The following is a 20,125-nucleotide window of genomic DNA, read 5'->3' as shown; positions in this document are numbered from 1 at the left end:
TCCTACAAGCTCTCTCACAAGGAAAAAAAAAACTTTCTAGGCTTGAGAAAGAGATTTGAGAAGATGACAAACTACATGCTTGAGGAATAAACCTAACTCAACATTCATTTATTTCAGTTTCCACATTCATATGAATGTTGGGATAATAGGACGAGTTTCCAGACAAGGTCAGAAACGTTGCACTGGGCATAGAAAAGTATGTTTTTGCATTCATTTGTACTTTATTTGTTTAGGTTCTGTAGGTCCTTGTGTTTTGGTGAGCTTACACACACACACACACACACGCGCGCACGCACACACAAAGCACAGTACAATGCAGTCACTTGTATCATTTAATTTCATCATTATTGATCATTTTCTAAAAAGCTGTTTTTGAGTAAAAAAAAAAGCTACTGGTCAAACACAAAAAAATCATAATACTTAATAAGATTGCATTATCTGGTCATTGTGGTCCATTTTGTTATTCGCAGTGCATTCTTCGGAGATCTAATTGGATGAGGCCAATAATAAATTCATTGTGGGCTATACTGTATGCATGAAAACGTGTGTGTTTATGAAAATGTCCATACCATTTCCCTTTTCTTTATTTTTGAACCACAACAGGCCACATTACGCACAGTCTTTGCTCATCGACAACATTCAGATTTAAAAAGTTTCCTACACTGTTGCGCAGAGAAAAATGCGCACACTGTAGTTAATATGTAGGCTACAGTATGTCTCTCAGTCAGCGGGTTAGGGTTTCCTCATAGGCCTGCCTTGAGTTCCAGCCAACTGGTCTGTATTTTCTGTTATGTGTTACAGTTATAAATTGTGCTATCCTCGCACCGTTTGATCTGATTTTCATGTTTGAGTCTATTCCGATTAGTCTCTCTCAGTTGTGACCTTATATGATGGCTACGCTACCATGCCCGGATGCCCTGCAGAGTTCCTTGGCAGGGTGTGACCACTGATCCTTGGGGAGCCTGGCTTTGCGTCTGTGCGCCAAGGTTTCCTAAATTCATGTTCATGAAAGCATTAGCGGTGGTGTTGCTGGGCGGCAAAGCAGGTAAACTAGAGTAAGCACAGGAGTAAGTGTTAGAATACACCGAGCTGTTGTAGCTGTAGGCTGGATACCCGTTGTAGCTGTACGGGTTTGGAGCTCCGACTGTGTAAGAGGTGTTATAGTTCTGGGATCCAGTCAGACAAGGCCTCCCGTCCCGGACCAGCACTGGCACAGCCACCCTCCTGGGCGGCGGTGGTGGGTGGTGGTGGTGGTGATGGTGATGACCCGCCATCTCCAGAGTCTTGTCCTGCCGCTGCCTCTTACATTTGTACCTCCTGTTCTGGAACCAGATCTTGACCTGGGTGGAGGTGAGTTTGAGGGAGCTGGCCAGGTGCTCTCTCTCCGGGGCGGAGAGGTAACGCTGCTGCTTGAAGCGCCGCTCCAGCTCGAACACCTGAGCCTGGGAGAAGAGGACGCGGGGTTTCCTCCTGGTCCTCTGCTGCTTGGTGGCGGGTTTCTCCGAATCTAGATCCTCACACTCACCGCGCAGCACACCGCAGCTGTCTGCAAAGAGAGGAGGAAATTCACTGAGCACCAAAGTTTAAAGAAGAAAATATTTATTCCTGATTTTATTACAGATTAATTAATTAATTTAAAAATCTTAATTTCCATAAAATGTTGAAGCAAAACAGTTTTAAAATAAATTTGTTGCGAATTTTAAAAAATATTCCCTTTTAATTTGCAGTATCCCTTTTAATTTGCAATATATATATATATATACATACATACATTGGAAGTTGTCTTATTTTTATTTAGCCTATAGGAAATACATCAAAAGGTGGTTTCAAAGAGAACTTAACTGAAAGAGTTCATTAGGATGGATTTTTGACCCAAGTATTTGACAATTCATCCGTGTACTTAAAACAACCATGAATGTTCACATGTAGGAAATTAGAGATGAGGTTAAACATTTTTTATTATTTTTTTTAACATTTCTTCATTTTCTGCGGCGATGACATGCACATTCATATGGATAAATCTAAGAAGCTGTGAAGCTGTCATTAAAAGTCTGGTGCTTTACATTTCTGCCCAGTGATTTATACGGATTGTTAAAATTATATAAATTAGTAGAAATGTAAACACGTTAACGTCTGTAGGCTAACTTTATGTATAGCAATTAAATGCAGCCAATTAACAGCCTAGAACAACTTTGTGGGCGTCCATTGTCCAAGGCGTGGCTCAGCTAGCAGTTTTTGTTCTAAATCATAGTATCAAATAATGAAATAAGCAAGTAACACCTCGATATTTAGTTTAAATGTTAAATTTATTTTATATTAGCCTATTAACAAAAACCCCTCTTGTGAACCTGTTTCCTCTGTGTTTATCCGCTTTATACTTATCTATATCTGAATCAACAAATAATATCTGGTCAGTTCGCGGTGATTATTTCTCCATAAACATCTGTTAAAGTCAGTTAAGAAGATTAACCCTAATTGTTTTGCAAGACAGGCAAGTATTTTTGAATTTTAATTTTGGCATCTCTGCCAGTGCAGTATTATTATGCTTCATCATCATCCTCACTGCTTATTGCATGTGTAGAATCAGCCTCTGTACTTACTGCTGTCTTGCTCCTCCTGCTCGGTCTCCAGACCGAGCTCTGCGGAGTGACTCTGCGCCGGGTTGCCGAACATCTCCAACGGCAGCCCGGACCCCGACAGCCGGTCCGGTACGGTGATCGTGTTGAGGTACGACATCCTTTCCTCGCTCTCCGAGAGGCCGGAGCTGATGGGACTCGGACTGTCCCTGCCGGCCAACATGCAGGAGGGCGGCGAGTGAGAGCGGAGGGGTTTGTTTGGGAAAGCTCCACCAGAGAGACCGAAGCAGGAGATAAACTGGAGCGGGTGCTGCTGAGAGTGTTGCTGCAACTCTAACTTCAGTATGTCCTTCACAGAAAAAGGCGTGGTGGAAGACGTTATGACCGGACTGGGAAGCATTATTACCACCAACAGAGAGGTGACAGATAAACAGTCAGGAGGCTAGATCCAAAATCGGACTAGTTTGTCTCCGGAGCGTGCGTAAAAGAAGTGAATACCCCGTGCGTAAGCGTGAAGAATGGTCGCGCGCTGCTTGTTTTTCATGCAGACCGAGGAAGAGGACTGGCTTTCCTTCAGCTGTGACATCCCTCTCTTCTGGTTGTGTGACTCTGGCTGGAGGGCTGAGAGAGAGAGAGAGAGAGAGAGAGAGAGAGGTCGATCCTGTTAGAAAGCCAAGATGCTGTCCTCTCCCTTTCAGTGACGTTCTGATGCGGGGGAGGGAGTCTCTCTCTCTCTCTCTCTCTCTCTTTCTCTCTCTCGCTCTCTCTCTCTCTCTTGCTCTCTCTCTCCGCCTGGAAGACAAATAGCCCTAATTTATGAAATACTGTTATCACCATCGACTCCCCTCAGATTTTTAAAGGTGTTAAAGGTAAGGAAGTTTTTATTGCATACTTTTTGTTTTCCTAACAGAAAACAGTCACAGCACAGAAGCCTTTAAAATTGTATAATAAAAAAATGTACTCAGCAAAACCCTTAATTCGGTGCAGCACCTATAGGTAATTGTTGCTTATTATCCGGTTACTCGAATACCATTTATTCTCTTCTTGTCTCTACTGAATGGTCCCAGGAAATCACAACTCTTCCCATCATCACTAAGGTGGTTTTAAGATTACGCATATCTTCGTTTCCTGTCTCGGCAATCCAAGGATAAGATAATATGCAGCGACTGTGGGAAATGAGATAAAATTGGCAGCCTAAAGAGGCATGAAGAATATAAATTTAGAGCTTTGTCGTTTATTTATGGTTCCCTAATTTGAGAAAGTCTTAGGATTTTTTTTTAACAAAATATGGCTTTCCCCTGACATTGGGTCAGTGGTTCCAAAATAAGAACTGCGTAAAATATTAAAAGAAGTTTGCTTAATTGAAATTATCCGTTTCTTGTGCAGCAGTTAATACTGGAAAAACTGGAATGAAAAATCGTTTTAATTCGTTAATAATAACAATAATAATAATAATAATGATAGTGGTAATGATAATAATAATAATAATGTCACCTGCTTTAAAAAGTTATTTTAATTGATCAAAAAATGTTTTCTATGTTTGGCGTGACTCCAATAACAGGAGTCGCAGATTCATTTCTGCAGGTTCCCAGTCTTCCCAACATGTTTTGTCTTCTTTAATAAATAATAAACAAAAAATTTGGTCCCATAATATGTGAAATAACTAATTTAATTTCACCTGTGTGGCAAAGGGCAGGCTCGCTGAAACGGGACACCTCACTCCTGGTCTCCTATCTGTGGCCAAGTGCAGGCGCCAGGGTCTGAAGGCCCATTGCTTCTAAACCGTGTGGAAAGAAAAGGAGGGCATGCCGACATAATCTCATCCGCTCACCATCAACAAGGCGCTGTTTAGATTAGGGCGCCCCCCCAACCCCCCTTCTGCTTCTTCTTCTTATTCTAGAGATCCCTGTCTTTAAAATGGTCCATTTAAGTGAAGTGGGAAAGCATTGAGAGGAGTCTGCGAAGTAGGCATTTTTTCAACACAAAGGCTTTAGCAAAATCCTAAATGTGTTCCCGTGATAAGCAAATCCAGATTGCGCCCTGAGACACTACTAGAACAGCCTATAATATGTCTTCCTCAAGATTTACTTATAAGGAAAAAACGGCTGGTAATTTTACACGAGTTATGTGGAATTTATTCGGACTTAAGTGGAGTGTATTGGTTCGTGAAAATACTCCAACAGGCCTGTAAATCTCATCAATTTGTTTCCCAAATATTTACCCAGCTATGTTTATTGTGCAGTGATTCAACAAGACAACAGAACAAACACAGTAATCGATGCACATTACATAATGACTTTGGTGGAAAATTAGAAGGCTGCTGTTTCTAAATGCGGTGCTGACTCACACTAGTTTGGTTTTAGAGTTTTTTTTATGTCAGTCTGAAAAGTTCACTCCTTATATTCATGTCGATTCAAAGCGTCACGGGTCAGAGCCGCGGCTTTTTCAGCTCTAATGGCTCAATTAACTTGTCAACCCTGGACGCGCACTCGCGCGCCCACGGCGTCGCGAGGCCTCCGCTGACCATCAGCAATTGGTCTTCGCGTGCTACCGGCAGGCCCGAGACTGGCCAAGCCGAGAAGCGTGTTTACGGAGCGGAAGAGTCTGTTTCCTGCCTGTAACAAAACCCAGACTCTCAGTTAGTGTCAAGGAGCTGCTCGGTGCTGAGTGCGACTCTGCAATACATCATCTTCATTTCAGAATCATCGCGATAAGCCGAGTAAGGTCAGGCCCTCAACACGGGTCAGCACGAAGAGGCCGCGCAGCTCTGGACACGTGTATTGGACACACAACAAAGAGAATTTTGAAAAAAAAAAAAAAAAAGGTAAATAAAAATATTTCTACCTCTGCTGAAGTCAAATTTCAATCATTCCTCTAGGTACACTTTCTTTAAAGTTGGTGTCTTGCCAGGCAGCCCTGAACATGTTTCTTCTTGTTCCTTTCCTTCTCTCCATATCTCTGGCTGGCTAACCTGTTGAAGCAGTGTCTTCTCTGCAGGGTGGCAGGTGTATAGTCATATCAGTGGTTGCAGGCCTAGAAATCCAGTCCTCCTGGGAGATGTAGGCTAGCTACCACAGGGTTGAACGTTTTCTAAAGACAGCAGATCCCTGAGCACAGAATGGGAGTTTGATGACTTGGTAATGACTGCAATTATCTTTCCCCTGTGGTCTGTGCTTCTGTAAAGCTGAGGGGCGGTTGGTATCTGATGGTTTTACCGCACAAGTAAACTCTGCGTAAGGAAAGCATCAACACCTCCTGTGTCTGTGCAGCACAGGCCTTGTGCATGTGTGTCTGTCTGTGTGAGTGTATGTGTGTTATTATGACATGACACAGCTTTGTAGAGTAGCACTTAACATCTTTCTGCAAAAGAGCTGACTGTTTACTGGTGTTACCATAACAGCCTGGATGTGTGATGAGGAACTGAAGTATGATTACCTAATTGTCTTACACTGCTCCTGATAAGCTAATAACAACAATAGATTGTTACTCTAGGAAAATAGATTAGCTCAAGTGTGTCTGCACGATCTGTTTTCCTTGTATGTGATTCCAAGAGAGGGTCATTTAAAGGGGTGTGAAAGCTCTTCCCCTGCATCTTGCATTGGGAAAGCGTGTTGCAATATGGAAGTGATGAGGCCATAAAGACTAGAGGACCTTTTAAAATACAGAAGAAAGCACAATTGCATGCAGAGTGTGCTTGCCTCATGTAGCTCATAGTGTGCTTTCCTTTTTCCTTTTTATTTCATGGTCATCAGTAAGAATGGCAGAGGACCAAACTGTTGTGTGTCAGTAATGGCTCAGTTCTTCTAGGTCCCGGAAGGTGAGTCTTATCAGCAGCCCATGTGATGGTGTCAGTAGCCAGGACCTAGACTGTGCTATTGTGCCCCTGCCTGGGCCCAAGTGACGGATGACAGCGCTTTCTCACTGGAGGAAATGAGGAGGCCAGAGGCGAGCCCGGGGCCAGAGTTTTTACCAAAACCCTGTTCTCACCCACTTACCTTCGGCTCCGAAGGTGCCAAATATTCCACAATAGCGGGCCGAAGGTTGATGGCTAACTTGCATGTTGCAACAGTCCCCCAGGGCTCATTGTGTTAACCAGGGTAGAAAAAAGATGCCCTAATTAGGTAGTTTTTCGTTTGAAAGATTGTGAGAGGATGATGTGTTTGAAAACCAAAGCCCCGCTCTGTGTATCAAGGGTCTAACTCGGAGACCATGAAAGGAGGAAGTGAGGTCAGGCCAGTCTGGGTCCCCTGCCCTTTGCCCTCCCTTGGGTCTCATAAATTAGCCTGCTGTAATTCTCTCCCAGACGGCCTTGCCCCAGCAGGTGTGTGTTTGTATATACGAGCGCTAACAGGGGGATGTAAGGGCTGTAATGTCCGTGATCTACGGTGTTGGGAATTTAGTTTGGGAGGAAACATGCAAGCTAAATATGCTTATCCTCTCTGCTGCCACACAAGGCATGTAGATAAAGACGCTGCAAGGAGGCGGGCTTTCGCTGAACAGCATGCGTGGGCCTTGAATGTTCCCTCTTGCTGCTTCATATGTTCTGTCCTACTTGGCCAGAGCTGGTGAAAAAATATTAAAAATATCAGAAGGTTGAATGAAGTTCAGCTTGCTACTGCAGGGACTTTCTCTAACTTGCCAAGGCAGTAATGACTCTCTTGGGAAAGACAATGTTGCTGTAAAATAAAAGTATGCATGCATCCTGGCTTCGAGAGGTAAACATCCTTGAGGGAAAATGCTACTGTCTCTCCAGCAACCACGGTGGTATCTTAATCAATGTGACAGTTTGTTTTGGCAAAACTCTGTCTCCTCATGAATAAAGTTTAATTTTTTGTAAACAACTACTGTATAAAATACCAAGCAGTGCAGTTTCAGTGTCCAGCATTACTGTTGTGTTCATAACAATGGCCGTTGGTATTGCTGTATTGACATTGGATGTCAGTGTAAACGGAGAGACTGTCCTTCAACTGGACGACTTCGGTCCAAGCCGCAGTGTTGGCAGGCATCCGCTCTCATAGAGATATTGAGTCCCTGCTCTGTAGCCGACCCTGGACTCTGACCTCTCTTTGAATGGAAGAATGAAATCAGATGATCTCCCCCTGTGTGAATTAATAAAATGTCACACCGTTAGAGATCATGAAAGACACTGTGGGGTTTCTTGTCACCTAACATTTTTGTGGCAGTTTATGCAGACAAAAAAAACAAAACAAAACAGCCAGGGTAAAAATTCAGACATGAGTCTTCCACTTCCTGTCTTTGTTTCTTAGCATGCATATTTGTATAAAGCTGAGGTCTGGAGAGCCTGAGTTGGCCAAAAGACAACATCAATCAATTAGAATAGCACAGTGTAGACCTTGTGTTTGAGGTTCCACCCAGCCTTATGGGGTAAAGGCCATATCTGTGAAAGGCAGTGAGTGACAAGCAGACCTTTATAAGTTATTATCATCCTTCTCAAAAATGGTGATCAAAATCAAATCTTTGATCAAATATGTGAACAGTACCCATTTACAGATACATAGATTGTACAGTTTCTGAAAAAATAAGTTGTAGGTATGACAAAGCAGTCATTTTCATTTCTGTTTTACTCCTTTATTTCAGTTTTAAGTACTTTGTACCCTAAATAAAAGTGTTATATAGATAAAAATGTATTATTATTATTTAAAGGAATTATTGAGGAGATTGTTGCTCTCATGTCTGTACAAAAAATCTAAGGTGACCTGTACAGCCAGTAGCTGGTTAGCTCAGAACAAACATTCAAAACGGGGAAACAGATCCACCCAGCAGCTCCTCAGAAGCTCAGTAATTAACGCAGAAATGTGTTCTTTTAACACTTCTGTTTTTGGATGGATTAAACAAACAAAATATGAATGTCAATTAGCGAGCCTGCTTTAGAGGTAGATGGATTTTGTTACCTTTGGACAGAGCTAGGCTAGCTGTTTCCAGTTTTGGTGCTATGCTCAGCTAACCGGCCGTTGCCTGAACATAGCTCCATGTTGTACAGATATGAGAGCATTATCGATTGTCTCATCCAACTCACGGCAAGAAAACAAAGACTTCTTTTCCACGGTCTTGTGCTATTCCCTCAGTAACACTATGTAGTGGCATTGTCAAGATTTCTCTCTGATCTGAAGAAAACCATCTCACATGGTGGATCGTCGTTGTCTCAGTGAGTCCAAACAAACATAGTGTTATGATTGGTTTTAGCTGTGTAAACAATGACATTGCAACTTTGATAATTACGTCTTTGCACTTCTAAAATACAAATATTTAAGGGTGTATTACTGATGGGATCTCTGAGAATTTGCATTTTCAAAAGTAATTATTAGTATTATTTCGAAAATGGCATTTGCATTCAATCTGAATACACTCAGTCAAGCAACTTCTGTCACTTAGATGATTATCTTTATTCATGCAGGCACCAATGTTTTAAGTTCAGGTCTACAGAGTGCAGTATATTCTTGGTCACATGTACACATTTGAGTGCAAAAAACCAAAACTGATTTCACGTGATGATACCAAATGGAGCACATAAAGGTATGTACGCATATACAAGCTTGCACAGACATACACACAAATACACTGCTCAGAATGTAGTCAGCGCTGATGTCTGTTATTGCTTGCACGCTCCATCAGTCATTGGACTACACAAGGAGCAACAGGGAGGTCCTGTGCTCTTTGTTGTTGCTGTGTCTAGTCCCTTGTTAGAGAATTGATGACACTGTCTTTGGAAAACAAACAAGGCGGGAAGCTAAAAAGGTGGTCACTCACCAGAACTCTCTGACCCAGAGACGCAGAGGCCATTGCAACATGTGAGCAATGCTGCAACGGCCCCCTTGGAATGTGCTGCAGTGTGTGTGTGCACACGCTCCTGTTTGTGTTTCAGTGATACCACAGCTGGAATGTGACTGTCTTGTGCCTGAATGTGTGCCTTTGTGTGCTTCAGTGTCAGCGTCCTACAGCAGCAGCGATAACCTGCATGCAAAATGAAAACACTATGATAAAAGAAACCTTGTTGGCCCAACTCTTCTTTTTTTTGTCATATTTGCATTACACTAGATGCCAAAATAAATGTTCCACATATCAACGTCAAGGAAATGCAGAGAAGGTGCCTGTGAGTGTTTGGCTGACTAATGCATTCATCTAGATGTGACACACTCCCCCTCTGGGCACTGTCTTGCCAGAGGCTACTCCTGTCACTCTCTGCTCTGACTCACACTTCACATCACAGTCCAGACCGTGGCCCTGGGGCCTCACCACTACGTACACACCAAACCCTGCTCTGGGCCCCCAAGCGTTGTTCTGGGAGCTCAAATCCCATAATTGCAGGGCTGACAGTGATAGCTAACATGCTAGACACCCTCACCTGGTCGGAAAGAATGAAAACATCTACTGTCAAAGTGAAGCGAGGAGATGAGTGGGGGTGGTAACAGGTACGGGGAAAGTAAGTAACATCTGGTTGGAGAAAATAGTAACTTAGTGTTCTGTGATAACCAGTGTTTGGATTAATTGTACCACTTTTGCAAAGTATTCTTTTTAAGGGCTTTATAAGGCGTAACTGATCCTTTGATAATGGGTGATAAAGCATTCATTCATGGTTTATAAATCAGACATAAGCCAATATTCTATTAACTGCAGAATTATGAGCCTAATGGATTTTTTACAATCTAAATTGTTGTCCTTATTAATAGTATATCAGTGAACTATAAAGCATTCATGTATTCCACAATCGCTGAGTTTAAAACACTTTTTTGGCCATCTAGGGGCAACGGGACAGGATGTAAATACACCACTGGTATATAATCACCTTATAACAGTATAAACAGTTCCCTATTTACACATCCACCAGACATTGAGCAACGTTAGCATTCATTTGAAGGTATATTTTCTGTTCAGCTGATGACTATAAATCCAATAGTTACTCTCCTTTCTGTTTGCCAATTTCCACCAACTACTGAGAAAAAAAATCTGCCTCTTTAGCTACTACATGTTCCACTATGTTCACTGGCAAGTTGCTTATTTTGTGTGTCTGCCGTTCGCTTCTGGGCAGGTAGTGTGTAGTGGGTTTATCACAATTTCTTTCCACTGAAATCTGATGCTGGCGGCAGCTGAAAACAAATGCTGATGATAGTGATAGTGATAGCTTTAACTACATAAACTGCCATGAAATGACAAATGTGACAGAAACATCAAGAACAATCAGACTTATTACTGATCTATAAAACATTCAGTATCCCCTAGACACGGTTTAAGACCCATAAAAATACTCCCTCTCCTTCATTGAAAAATTCTCTCTTTCAATATGTAAATTTTGTTCATTTCAAAAAATATAACTGCTGGACACAATATGTAACCTTCACTAAAAAGCCCATTCTCGGTTAATGTGCTTAGGAAGCTTCAAGTTTCTACACCACACTTGTGTACATTGCATGATGGACCACGACTGGCTTCGAAACTGGCTGTGATGTCACAAGATGGTGCTCGTACATACACATGTTAAACCGAGATTTAAGGTGAGAACAGGGAAACTTTCCCTCTTTCAGCAGATAAATGTAAAAACAGCCCCTAGTGTCAAACTCTGCTCATACATCATTCTGCACAGTGAAAGTCAAACATCCAGATGACATGACAATGAGCAAACCACATTTATTTTTGAGTTGACAGCATCTTTAAGCAAGGATTTATAAACCATTAATAAAGACATTAGATACAATTTATAAGCCCTTTATAAGGTATACCTTATTTTAGGCTGGTGCTGGCTAATTGCATGCCACAATTATTACGTTTACACAACTGCACAAACTCAACAAATGCAACAACTTAGTGACAGTGTAATTAAGAGCAAGTAAGGACTTATCAGTGTTATTAGGAAAATGTAGCCAACTTAAAAGTATCAAAAGTATTCGAGACAGAATGACAGAATGCCCCTTACAGATTATTATATTATAGTTGTGGATTATTATTGCTGAATCATTAACACCTAAGAAGCATTTTATTGTTGAAGCTAGCGAAAGTGCAGCTAATTTTAATTACTTTATATTCTGTTAATGCATCAATGAATACTTAATCATCCGATCATATGTTTTGTGTGTAAAATCTATCTGCAAATTAACTAGTAACTGTAGCGATGTAACTACAGCTGCCAGATAAATGTTGTGCAGTAAAAGGTACATTTAGTTTAATGAAGTACAGTACTGGGTAAATGTGCTTAGTTACATCCCACCACTGAAAGAAAGCCATTAGTTACACATAATAAACCAAATATAAGATCTATTTTATTACTTCGTTAGAGGGTGGGACTGCATTAATGTATTCCACCATCACTGAGTTTAATCACACAAACTAGGTTGAGCCATGCAACAGCCCCTTCTTTACCAGACAGAAACATTAAGAGCCAGCACTGGGCTGCCTCCAGTGTAGCTGAAAAGTTTTCCAACACAGTCACGCTCCTGGTAGATGTAGAGCAGGCTGGAGTGGCCTTCATTTATCAACCACTCCTGCTCCTGCAGACAGCTGTGGGGAGAGTACAGAGGAGCCGGCATGTTTACACCATAGCTCAGCAGAGGCCCTCAGGACAGAACAGATGAAGATCCTTGCATATAGTCATTTACACAACCTTACATGCACTCACTCAAATAGTGTGGAGCGCAAGCATAGTAACTGTCTCTTCAGTTAGAGTTCGAATTGACATATGTGATGGGATGTGAAGCCTCACTCTCTGTATCGGAGCTTCTACTGTTAAAGATAGATTAAATATAAAGATATGTGCGATAATTATCTCGTCTCTAAGCAGTTTGACTTAGATATGTATTATTTTCTTATAAATGGAAGACATAGCACTGCAGAACAAACTCATACCATCAATAGTTCTGCTCAGTGCCCTACTGGGAAGCTATTCATGCAATCTTTAACAAGGTTGGGGCACCATCTTGTGGTGAAAGCCTTTATTGCAATAAAACCCTGAACCACCCACTTTCAGTGCTAGACATTTGTTGTGACATTTGTCAGTCAGCCTACACAGGCATTCATTGGTCAAAACCTCCTGTGCGTGTGTTTTCTTTAACTTTGACCCGACTGGGATCAGTGCAGGGATTGGCTTGACAGATACATTTAGATTTCTATTGGTAAATCCGCTCACACCCACTTTACATTTCCCCAAATCCAAGTTGAAGGTGAAATTCCTCTTTCATCCCAGTAGCTGTCTCGGTTGCCGCTTGTCGCTTATCGTACACAGTGTCTAGTGAAATACATAAAAACTATGTCGGTGTTTTGTGAGGTACCTCAAGCAGCCCCTGTAGCTGTCTTCAAGCTAACGCAGGATTTCACTAACGACCAATTCCCCAACAAGGTGAACCTCGGAGTGGGAGGTAAGTTGTACACATTCAGTCTGAACGACACTCATGTCACCTGCAATGTTGTTAGCCATGGTAACGCTCTCCTGGAGCAACCAGCTGGTCTCTGTTCAAGCTAATGATAGCCTAGCTAAAGAAGCTAGCTGGAAAGTTAGCTGCAAGCGGTGTTACACTGAATTCTGAGACCCGTAACATTCAGTGACCTGTTTAGAAATTTCTCTAGTGTTTATTTGCCCATTTTTCTGTGAAAATGGCTACATGTCTTATTTTGATAGCAGTCCCTAAAGTATGATGCCTTCATAGTATTCAGATAGTGACACAAACTCTGATATCTGTTAACACAAATTTTTGCCCCATAATATTCAGATATTTTTAATAACTGTTGACACAAATGCACACATGATATTGAGATACGGTGATAAAGTCTTGACAGAGTAAGTCTGTGGCCAGTCTGGTGGTCTGTCAGTGCAATATTTGTTCACAGATTTCGATGTAACACCTGTAAAGTACAGGAGTTATCGTAGGTAGATGTCAGTTAAGTCTTTTCTGGTTTGACGTTTACTGTCTTGGCAGTTTTTGCGTTACTTAGCCACTGACATGGAGATTGTGAAAATAACTACCTTGAGAACTGGCTCACTCTATTTCATCATGCCCCATTGAGAGTAAATACAACTGATCCACCCCCAGTCATTCCACATAAACTACTGATTGCAGCTTAATGTTTCATTATTATGTAACCCTGTAGCAGAGTGTTCTCTGTTCCTGTCCTCACTGGTTTGCTCTCTTTCGCCCTCTTGCCTCAACTCTGCACAATAACCTCTTATGCTGTGGACTAGGGAGTCGATTGGATTACTGCTCCCTCATGGTGCAAGAACAAGCTAGTGGCAGGAGTTTAAATATGTATGGCTTAGGCCTGCTTCTCTCCTAGAGCAAGCAAGTGGCACATTTCAGTCCTCAGTACAACTGCTTTCTGTGTTAATCTTATTAAAAGTAGTAATCCTTGCTGCTTACATTGCAAAGGAACTGTGTGAGAAATATTGCTTAACTCGGTTGTGGCAGTATTTCAGCAGGACGAGGCTACCTGAGTCCCATGATAAGTACGCTAGCATGAGGCCTGATAATCCCCTTCTCTCTGCAAGACACAGAGGACTGCAGATGGTCATCAGCTACTGGGCAGCTGGGAAATGTAGGCCACATAATGTCTAGTGCCACATCTAGTAAAACTAAGTAGGCCCTTAATCGATAAGTTGGTCAATAGAAAATTAATCAGCAGCTATTCTGATTATCCACTAATCAAGTCTGTAATTTTTCAAACCAAAAATTTACTAGTGCCAGCTTCTCATTGTGAGAATTTTCTTTACATGTTTATATTTTATATATATTTTTTTTACATTTTATAGCCCAAATGATTAATTGATGAACCTAGAAAACATTTGGCAGAATAATAAGTAATATAGATAATTTGTAGTTGCAGCCCTTGTCATATCAGCGTAAAACAGATAATTCATTTTTACGGTGGATGAAAAAAAAAGGCACTGTGGATTATATTTAGCCATTTGTAAGCCATTTGTCGGCTGTAAAGCAAGTTGATGGTCTCTGTTCAGAAGGTATAAAGGGTATTGTATACTCAAGTCCTTATCAGGTGGTGACATGGAGTACACCCAGCTAAAGCATACAAAAGGTGAAAGTGCATGTTTGTTACAATATCTTTGAAGTGATCACTCTGGGGTCAATCTTACACAGGTCCAAAAGCATCAAGCTTCTTACAATGGAAAAAAGCAATGAAGAGTTCTATTGGTTATACTGCTTGAAATATACAGTATATGTATCTTTAATGAGTCAAGAGGCTAATTAAGGCTAAGTGAAAAATGAAAAATTAATTTTGGTTTCCTTAAATTGTTCCTTGCAGCCTACCGGACAGATGAAGGTCAGCCATGGGTTTTGCCAGTGGTGAAAAAGGTGGAAAAGATCATTGTGCATGATGACAGGCTAAACCATGAGTACCTGCCCATCCTGGGCCTGCCCGATTTCAGATCTGCAGCCTCCAAGATTGCTCTTGGAGACGATAGTCCTGCCGTCCAAGAGAACAGGGTTCGTGTGCTGAAAGACCATATGATGTTTCAGTTTCTAATCTATTTACATTTAAACTGACTTTCTGTCTGTTTCTGTCACTGCCAGGTGGGAGCTGTCCAGTGTCTGGGAGGTACAGGTGCTTTGAAGATGGGGGCAGAGTTTCTCAGGCGTTTCTACAATGGAAACAACAACACTAAAACACCTGTCTATGTGTCCGCGCCTACCTGGGGTACACTCATGCAAACACACAAACAACCAGTGATGTAGCACAGACTGGAAAATAAACATGTTTCCTAGAAAGTAGCTCCTTATTCACAGTCTTTGGTCTTTACATTACAGAGAGTTCCATTGGCTCACTGTAGACTTTAGACTCAGGATGTCAGTAGAGTGTTTTATTAATAAATGTCCTGTTACAACTTATCAGTCATCTAATTTGTTATCAGTTAAAATGTGAGAAGCATTAATTAATCAGTATCTAGAGGAAATATAAACAATGAAATGAGAACTCTCTGTTTCAGAAAATCACAATGCTGTATTCGCCAATGCTGGCTTTGAGGATGTCCGTCCATACAAGTACTGGGATGCTGAGAAGAGGGGCCTTGATTTGGCTGGTTTCCTTGGCGACTTAGAGGTAAGCGGTGTGTGACACAGACTCTGATACTACGTAATTTCAGTCATTTTCAGTAGGAGTTTACAGAACCTCTCCGTCTTCTCTCTGTTTCCTGCAGAGTTGTCCAGAGCACTCCGTCTTTGTCCTGCATGCCTGTGCCCATAATCCAACTGGCACAGACCCCACACAGGAGCAATGGCAGCAAATCGCTGAAGTTATGATGGTATCATACACATGCATGTACACAAATACAAACCAACACGTCTGCTCTCTTGCCTCAGCTATCACCACTAACACAAGTGTCAATATAAACAGACCATGGTTTTGAATGCTCAGTATTATCACAGTATGATAATTGTTTGACCTTTTTGTTTGTTCTCTTCCAGAGGAGGAAGTTGTTTGTCTTCTTCGACTCAGCTTATCAGGGATTCGCCTCAGGCAGTCTGGAGAAAGATGCCTGGGCGGTCCGCTACTTTGTCTCCATGGGCTTTGAAATGTTCTGCGCTCAGTCATTCTCCAAGAACTTTGGTCTCTACAGTGAGTGACCCGTGGGTGCATTGAGTCATACATAATGTGTTTGCAAGAGAGTGATAAAGAGTGACACTCCTTGTATTGTCTTCAATCTCAATTGAAGTCACAAAGTGCTTTATATGGCCTCATTTTAATAGCAGAATAAAGGGTAAGCCCCTAACTTAGGTTGTTGTACAAATCATTTTTTAAGTGGTTGAACTTGACATACAAGATATGTTAGGCCACTTACGACAGCCAAACTCACATGCACTTACTGAAGAGAAGAAATATATAATCTTAATCCACACTTGTCTTATTTTCAAATATACACAAACATAGCACACAGCTAAAACTACAGCTAAAAATATATATTCAGAGAAGAGTCTCTCACATTTAGCAAGTTGTAGATTCTCCAGAGGCCCGAGTTGTTTAGTTATTGTGTAGAGAGTAGTTTTACACATGCCAGCCTTTGCCATCTATATGGTTGCAGTAGTAATTTAGATAGGTACATCAGATGTAGATATATCAGTTTCACCACCTACAGAAAGTAAAGTAAAGAAAGTAATAGCTACAATATTGTTTTATATGTGACCTGTTTGTCCAATTAGATGAGCGCGTGGGCAACCTGACCATTGTGGCTCATGATGCAGACAACCTGAAGCGAGTTCTGTCACAAATGGAGAAGATTGTCAGGACCACCTGGTCCAACCCACCGTCTCAGGGAGCTCGCATTGTTGCTATCACTCTTAACTCACCTGAGCTCTTTATGGAATGGTCAGTACAAAATAACCCTATAAAAAGAACATTGAAGATACTGCACGAGGAGTAACTGTCATAAATATAATGCATTTATGCATGCAATTTTTTGATGTACAGTTACTCTTATCTATTTCTTTGAATCCAGGAAGGACAATGTGAAGACCATGGCTGACAGAGTGTTGTTGATGAGGGCTCAGCTGAAAGCTAAGCTCCAAGCTCTGGGGACACCAGGGACGTGGGACCACATCACAGAGCAGATTGGCATGTTCAGCTTCACAGGCCTCAACCGTAAGTACAAAGACCACATACAGAAAGCGAACGTTTTCTCTCACACACATACACATCTCAGAGTAACCACCACATACACGTCCCCATAGAAACTAGTATATTTGACACTGCATGTTGCTCCACTTACACAAAAAATGCTGAACCCAGCTGTGTGTCTTTGGCAAAAAAGAAGAATAAATTATCAATAAATAATTAAATCTGGTTCTGGTGTATTTCCTGCAGCAAAACAAGTAGAATATATGGTTCAGGAGAAACACATCTACTTGATGGCCAGTGGTCGCATCAACATGTGTGGTTTGACCACCAAGAACATCGACTATGTGGCTGAGTCCATCCACGAGGCTGTCACCAAGGTCCAGTAGAAGACTACACTAACCATAGTTCTCAGCACTTCCTCTTGCCCGGCCCTGAGCCGCCTTGATCCCAGGGACAGTGAGTGTAAACTCTCATTCGCACAAGTATACAGAAAGCTCATTGGCCCTGTTTCCCCCTCCTTTTCAGTGTTTATGCTAAGCTAGGCTAAACACATCCTGGACCTATTTCTCTACTGAACACACAGAGATGGTTTAGATATTCATTTTCTCATCTAACTCCAAGTAAGACTGTGTTTTTCAAAATATGGTAATTATTCCTTTAGGTAATTGTGTTCTTAATTTGTCCTACACTTTGCTATGTGTTGGTCACCTACTTATACTATTTTTTTTTCCACATGTTGTGTACTATTAGTGTATGTGTCATTACCAGGACTTTAGAGAAGGTTAGTACATCTGTGACTGTGCTACAATTACCTCAGTGGTGCTGACTCCTACCTGCTAAAAATGTTTAATGTCACACTGTTATGATTCAACCATTCCAAGTGTTAATAACACATTTCCAATCCAGTAATTAGCATGTATAATTAACTGTTGTTAAGAACAGCTATTAGCTATTAACATGACCAAATTCACTCAGTGTAGCTTCAATCAGAGAAAGAACTTATAATAAATGTCATAAGTATTTACCACCTCTATCATGAATGAAGTAGCTGCTTACATTTATTGCTGGATGAGCAAGAGATGAGTGTTCTCAGGAAGATACTTTTAACTTGAAGTATGTAATTTATTAATGATACTGTCTTTTGCCCAAAGGGGTTATACTAATTACCTCACTTTTAGTCTGTATTTATGGAGGTTTTTCCAGTTTGTATTCCGCGAGCACAAATGGCACTTAGCTGTCCTAACAGGCGTCCTGACTCCAGAGTAATGTCAGTTTTTTTTTGCTGCCAGCTGAATGTTTTGATGTTTCTGGTTTAGTCAGGCACCTGTCAGTGAAAGTTTGTGCAGCGATTGTCTGCACTATTATGTAAGGCCATCATTTCAGTGGCACAACCACACTAATGATCAACCAGTTTGCTATTGTATCTCTATGCACAGTACACCAATAAAGTAGTCATACTGTTTAGCAAATTAATTTAAGATGAACATGTGAAACAGACTGTGAAACAACATGAATTAACTACTCTAATAAAGAACTATAAATAGTATGTTTGTATTGTTGTCATATATTTTGGAGTTGAATGGGTTTAACGATAAGATTGTAAAAGCTTCGGTGCAAATCATTTGAAGTGAGTGACCAGAAAAAATAATCCAGTGTAAAAGCTTTGTAGTTGAAGTTGGATGAATACAAACAGCAGAAACAAAAAGTAGACAATAATAGTTCAGTAAATTTATTAATAATTAAATTTTCCCTTGTGTTGAGCATATGGTCTGTCTCTTGGTATCTTTGGGTAGCTTATATAATCATCTGAATTTTACATTACAAAATGTAACTTTGCCTGTTTATCCTGAACAAACAGTACATGAGTCCTTACAAATATAAATATAAATTAGTGTAAACCAACTGCAAAATTCTCTGAAAGCGTTTGGCTGTGAGAATTTCTGATTCACACAAATCCTCTCACTCTGAGTCAGTTGTCAGATCAAAAGACTTCCCGTTGTGTGTTCTGTGTATATAGAGGGGTCAATGCGAATAGCTTAGCAGTGCAGTATCCTTTGTACTTCTATAGCCTTACCAGGCAGCATGAATTATATCACTGAGAGTCCCCAAACACCACCTGCGTGTGTGTTTGAAGGGAGGTGGTGGCTTGACGTCAGTGTGCGTCATATTGCTTCCCTCTTTCATATCTCTTTCTCCCGCTGTTGTGTTGAGCAGAGTACCTGCCAAGATTTCACAATGCAGATCAGGACAGTCCAACCTGTGCGTGCGGTGGCTGCAGCTGCAGATTTGATTTTTGAAGGATCCAACAAATAATTTCCTTATTGCAATTATATTTAATTTCTATAAGAATGGCTTTAACATTTCCCTCAGTGAGCAGCTTTCTCTGGCCTCTTCAGTATGTACAGTTACCTCTGAACTCACTCCCCCCAAAACCCCCACCCTGTGTGTGTGTGTGTGTGTGTGTGTGTGTGTGTGTGTGTGTATGTGTGTGTGTGTGTGTATGTGTGTGTGTGTCCGTCCGTCCGTCCACATGTTAAAACATTTATAAAAAAAAGCTTTTGACTGCTGCAGTTCAGCCTCCAGGCTCCTCTCTTTGTGAAGTTCATTTAAGTTCATGTAAGATTTCAGTAAGTCACACACTGCACCTCTTTGGGGAGAAGCTAATGCAGATTGGTATCATCCTATTCATGCATCCTTTTACATAAGCATGCATATGGAAAAAACTGAGATTTCTACAGGGGATAATTTTAAGGTAAAAGCAGCTTAAACAAACATGCAAGTAGCAACTACCCTTCCTCAAGAATACTGACAATATCCATTTGGACCCCAAGTCCCAGAGATCCAAAAACCCCAAAACCCCTAGCTTATTTTTAAATGGTGTATGCAGCTTTAGCGACTGACGCTGTGAGAGATGAACTGTACATAGAAAAGTGGCTTAATATGGTAGATAACAGATAGGTCAATGTTATTCTTTATCAGTGTAA

The 20,125-nt window shown here is 41.2% G+C and overlaps 2 protein-coding genes across 2 annotated transcripts; one reads left to right on the top strand and one right to left on the bottom strand.

Moving 5' to 3' along the window:
- Positions 1 to 361: 361 nt before the first annotated feature.
- On the bottom strand, positions 362 to 3,125 carry nkx2-3 (NK2 homeobox 3). Its single transcript, XM_022763845.1, has 2 exons — positions 2,601 to 3,125; positions 362 to 1,546 (listed from the first exon to the last, which is right to left on the bottom strand). The coding sequence occupies exons 1-2, from the start codon at positions 2,974 to 2,976 to the stop codon at positions 900 to 902; spliced, it is 1,023 nt and encodes a 340-aa protein (XP_022619566.1). The 5' UTR covers positions 2,977 to 3,125; the 3' UTR covers positions 362 to 899.
- A 9,585-nt stretch (positions 3,126 to 12,710) lies between these two features.
- On the top strand, positions 12,711 to 18,670 carry got1 (glutamic-oxaloacetic transaminase 1). The gene is made up of 9 exons (XM_022763807.1): positions 12,711 to 12,940; positions 14,835 to 15,016; positions 15,104 to 15,227; positions 15,517 to 15,629; positions 15,727 to 15,831; positions 15,995 to 16,145; positions 16,727 to 16,892; positions 17,023 to 17,165; positions 17,388 to 18,670. The coding sequence occupies exons 1-9, from the start codon at positions 12,832 to 12,834 to the stop codon at positions 17,525 to 17,527; spliced, it is 1,233 nt and encodes a 410-aa protein (XP_022619528.1). The 5' UTR covers positions 12,711 to 12,831; the 3' UTR covers positions 17,528 to 18,670.
- The last annotated feature ends 1,455 nt before the right edge of the window (positions 18,671 to 20,125 follow it).

This window comes from Seriola dumerili, unplaced genomic scaffold (assembly GCF_002260705.1).
Source record: "Seriola dumerili isolate Sdu_G_001 unplaced genomic scaffold, Sdu_1.0 BDQW01000478.1, whole genome shotgun sequence".
NCBI lineage: Eukaryota > Metazoa > Chordata > Actinopteri > Carangiformes > Carangidae > Seriola > Seriola dumerili.
This window is presented reverse-complemented; position numbering and strand designations above follow the sequence as displayed.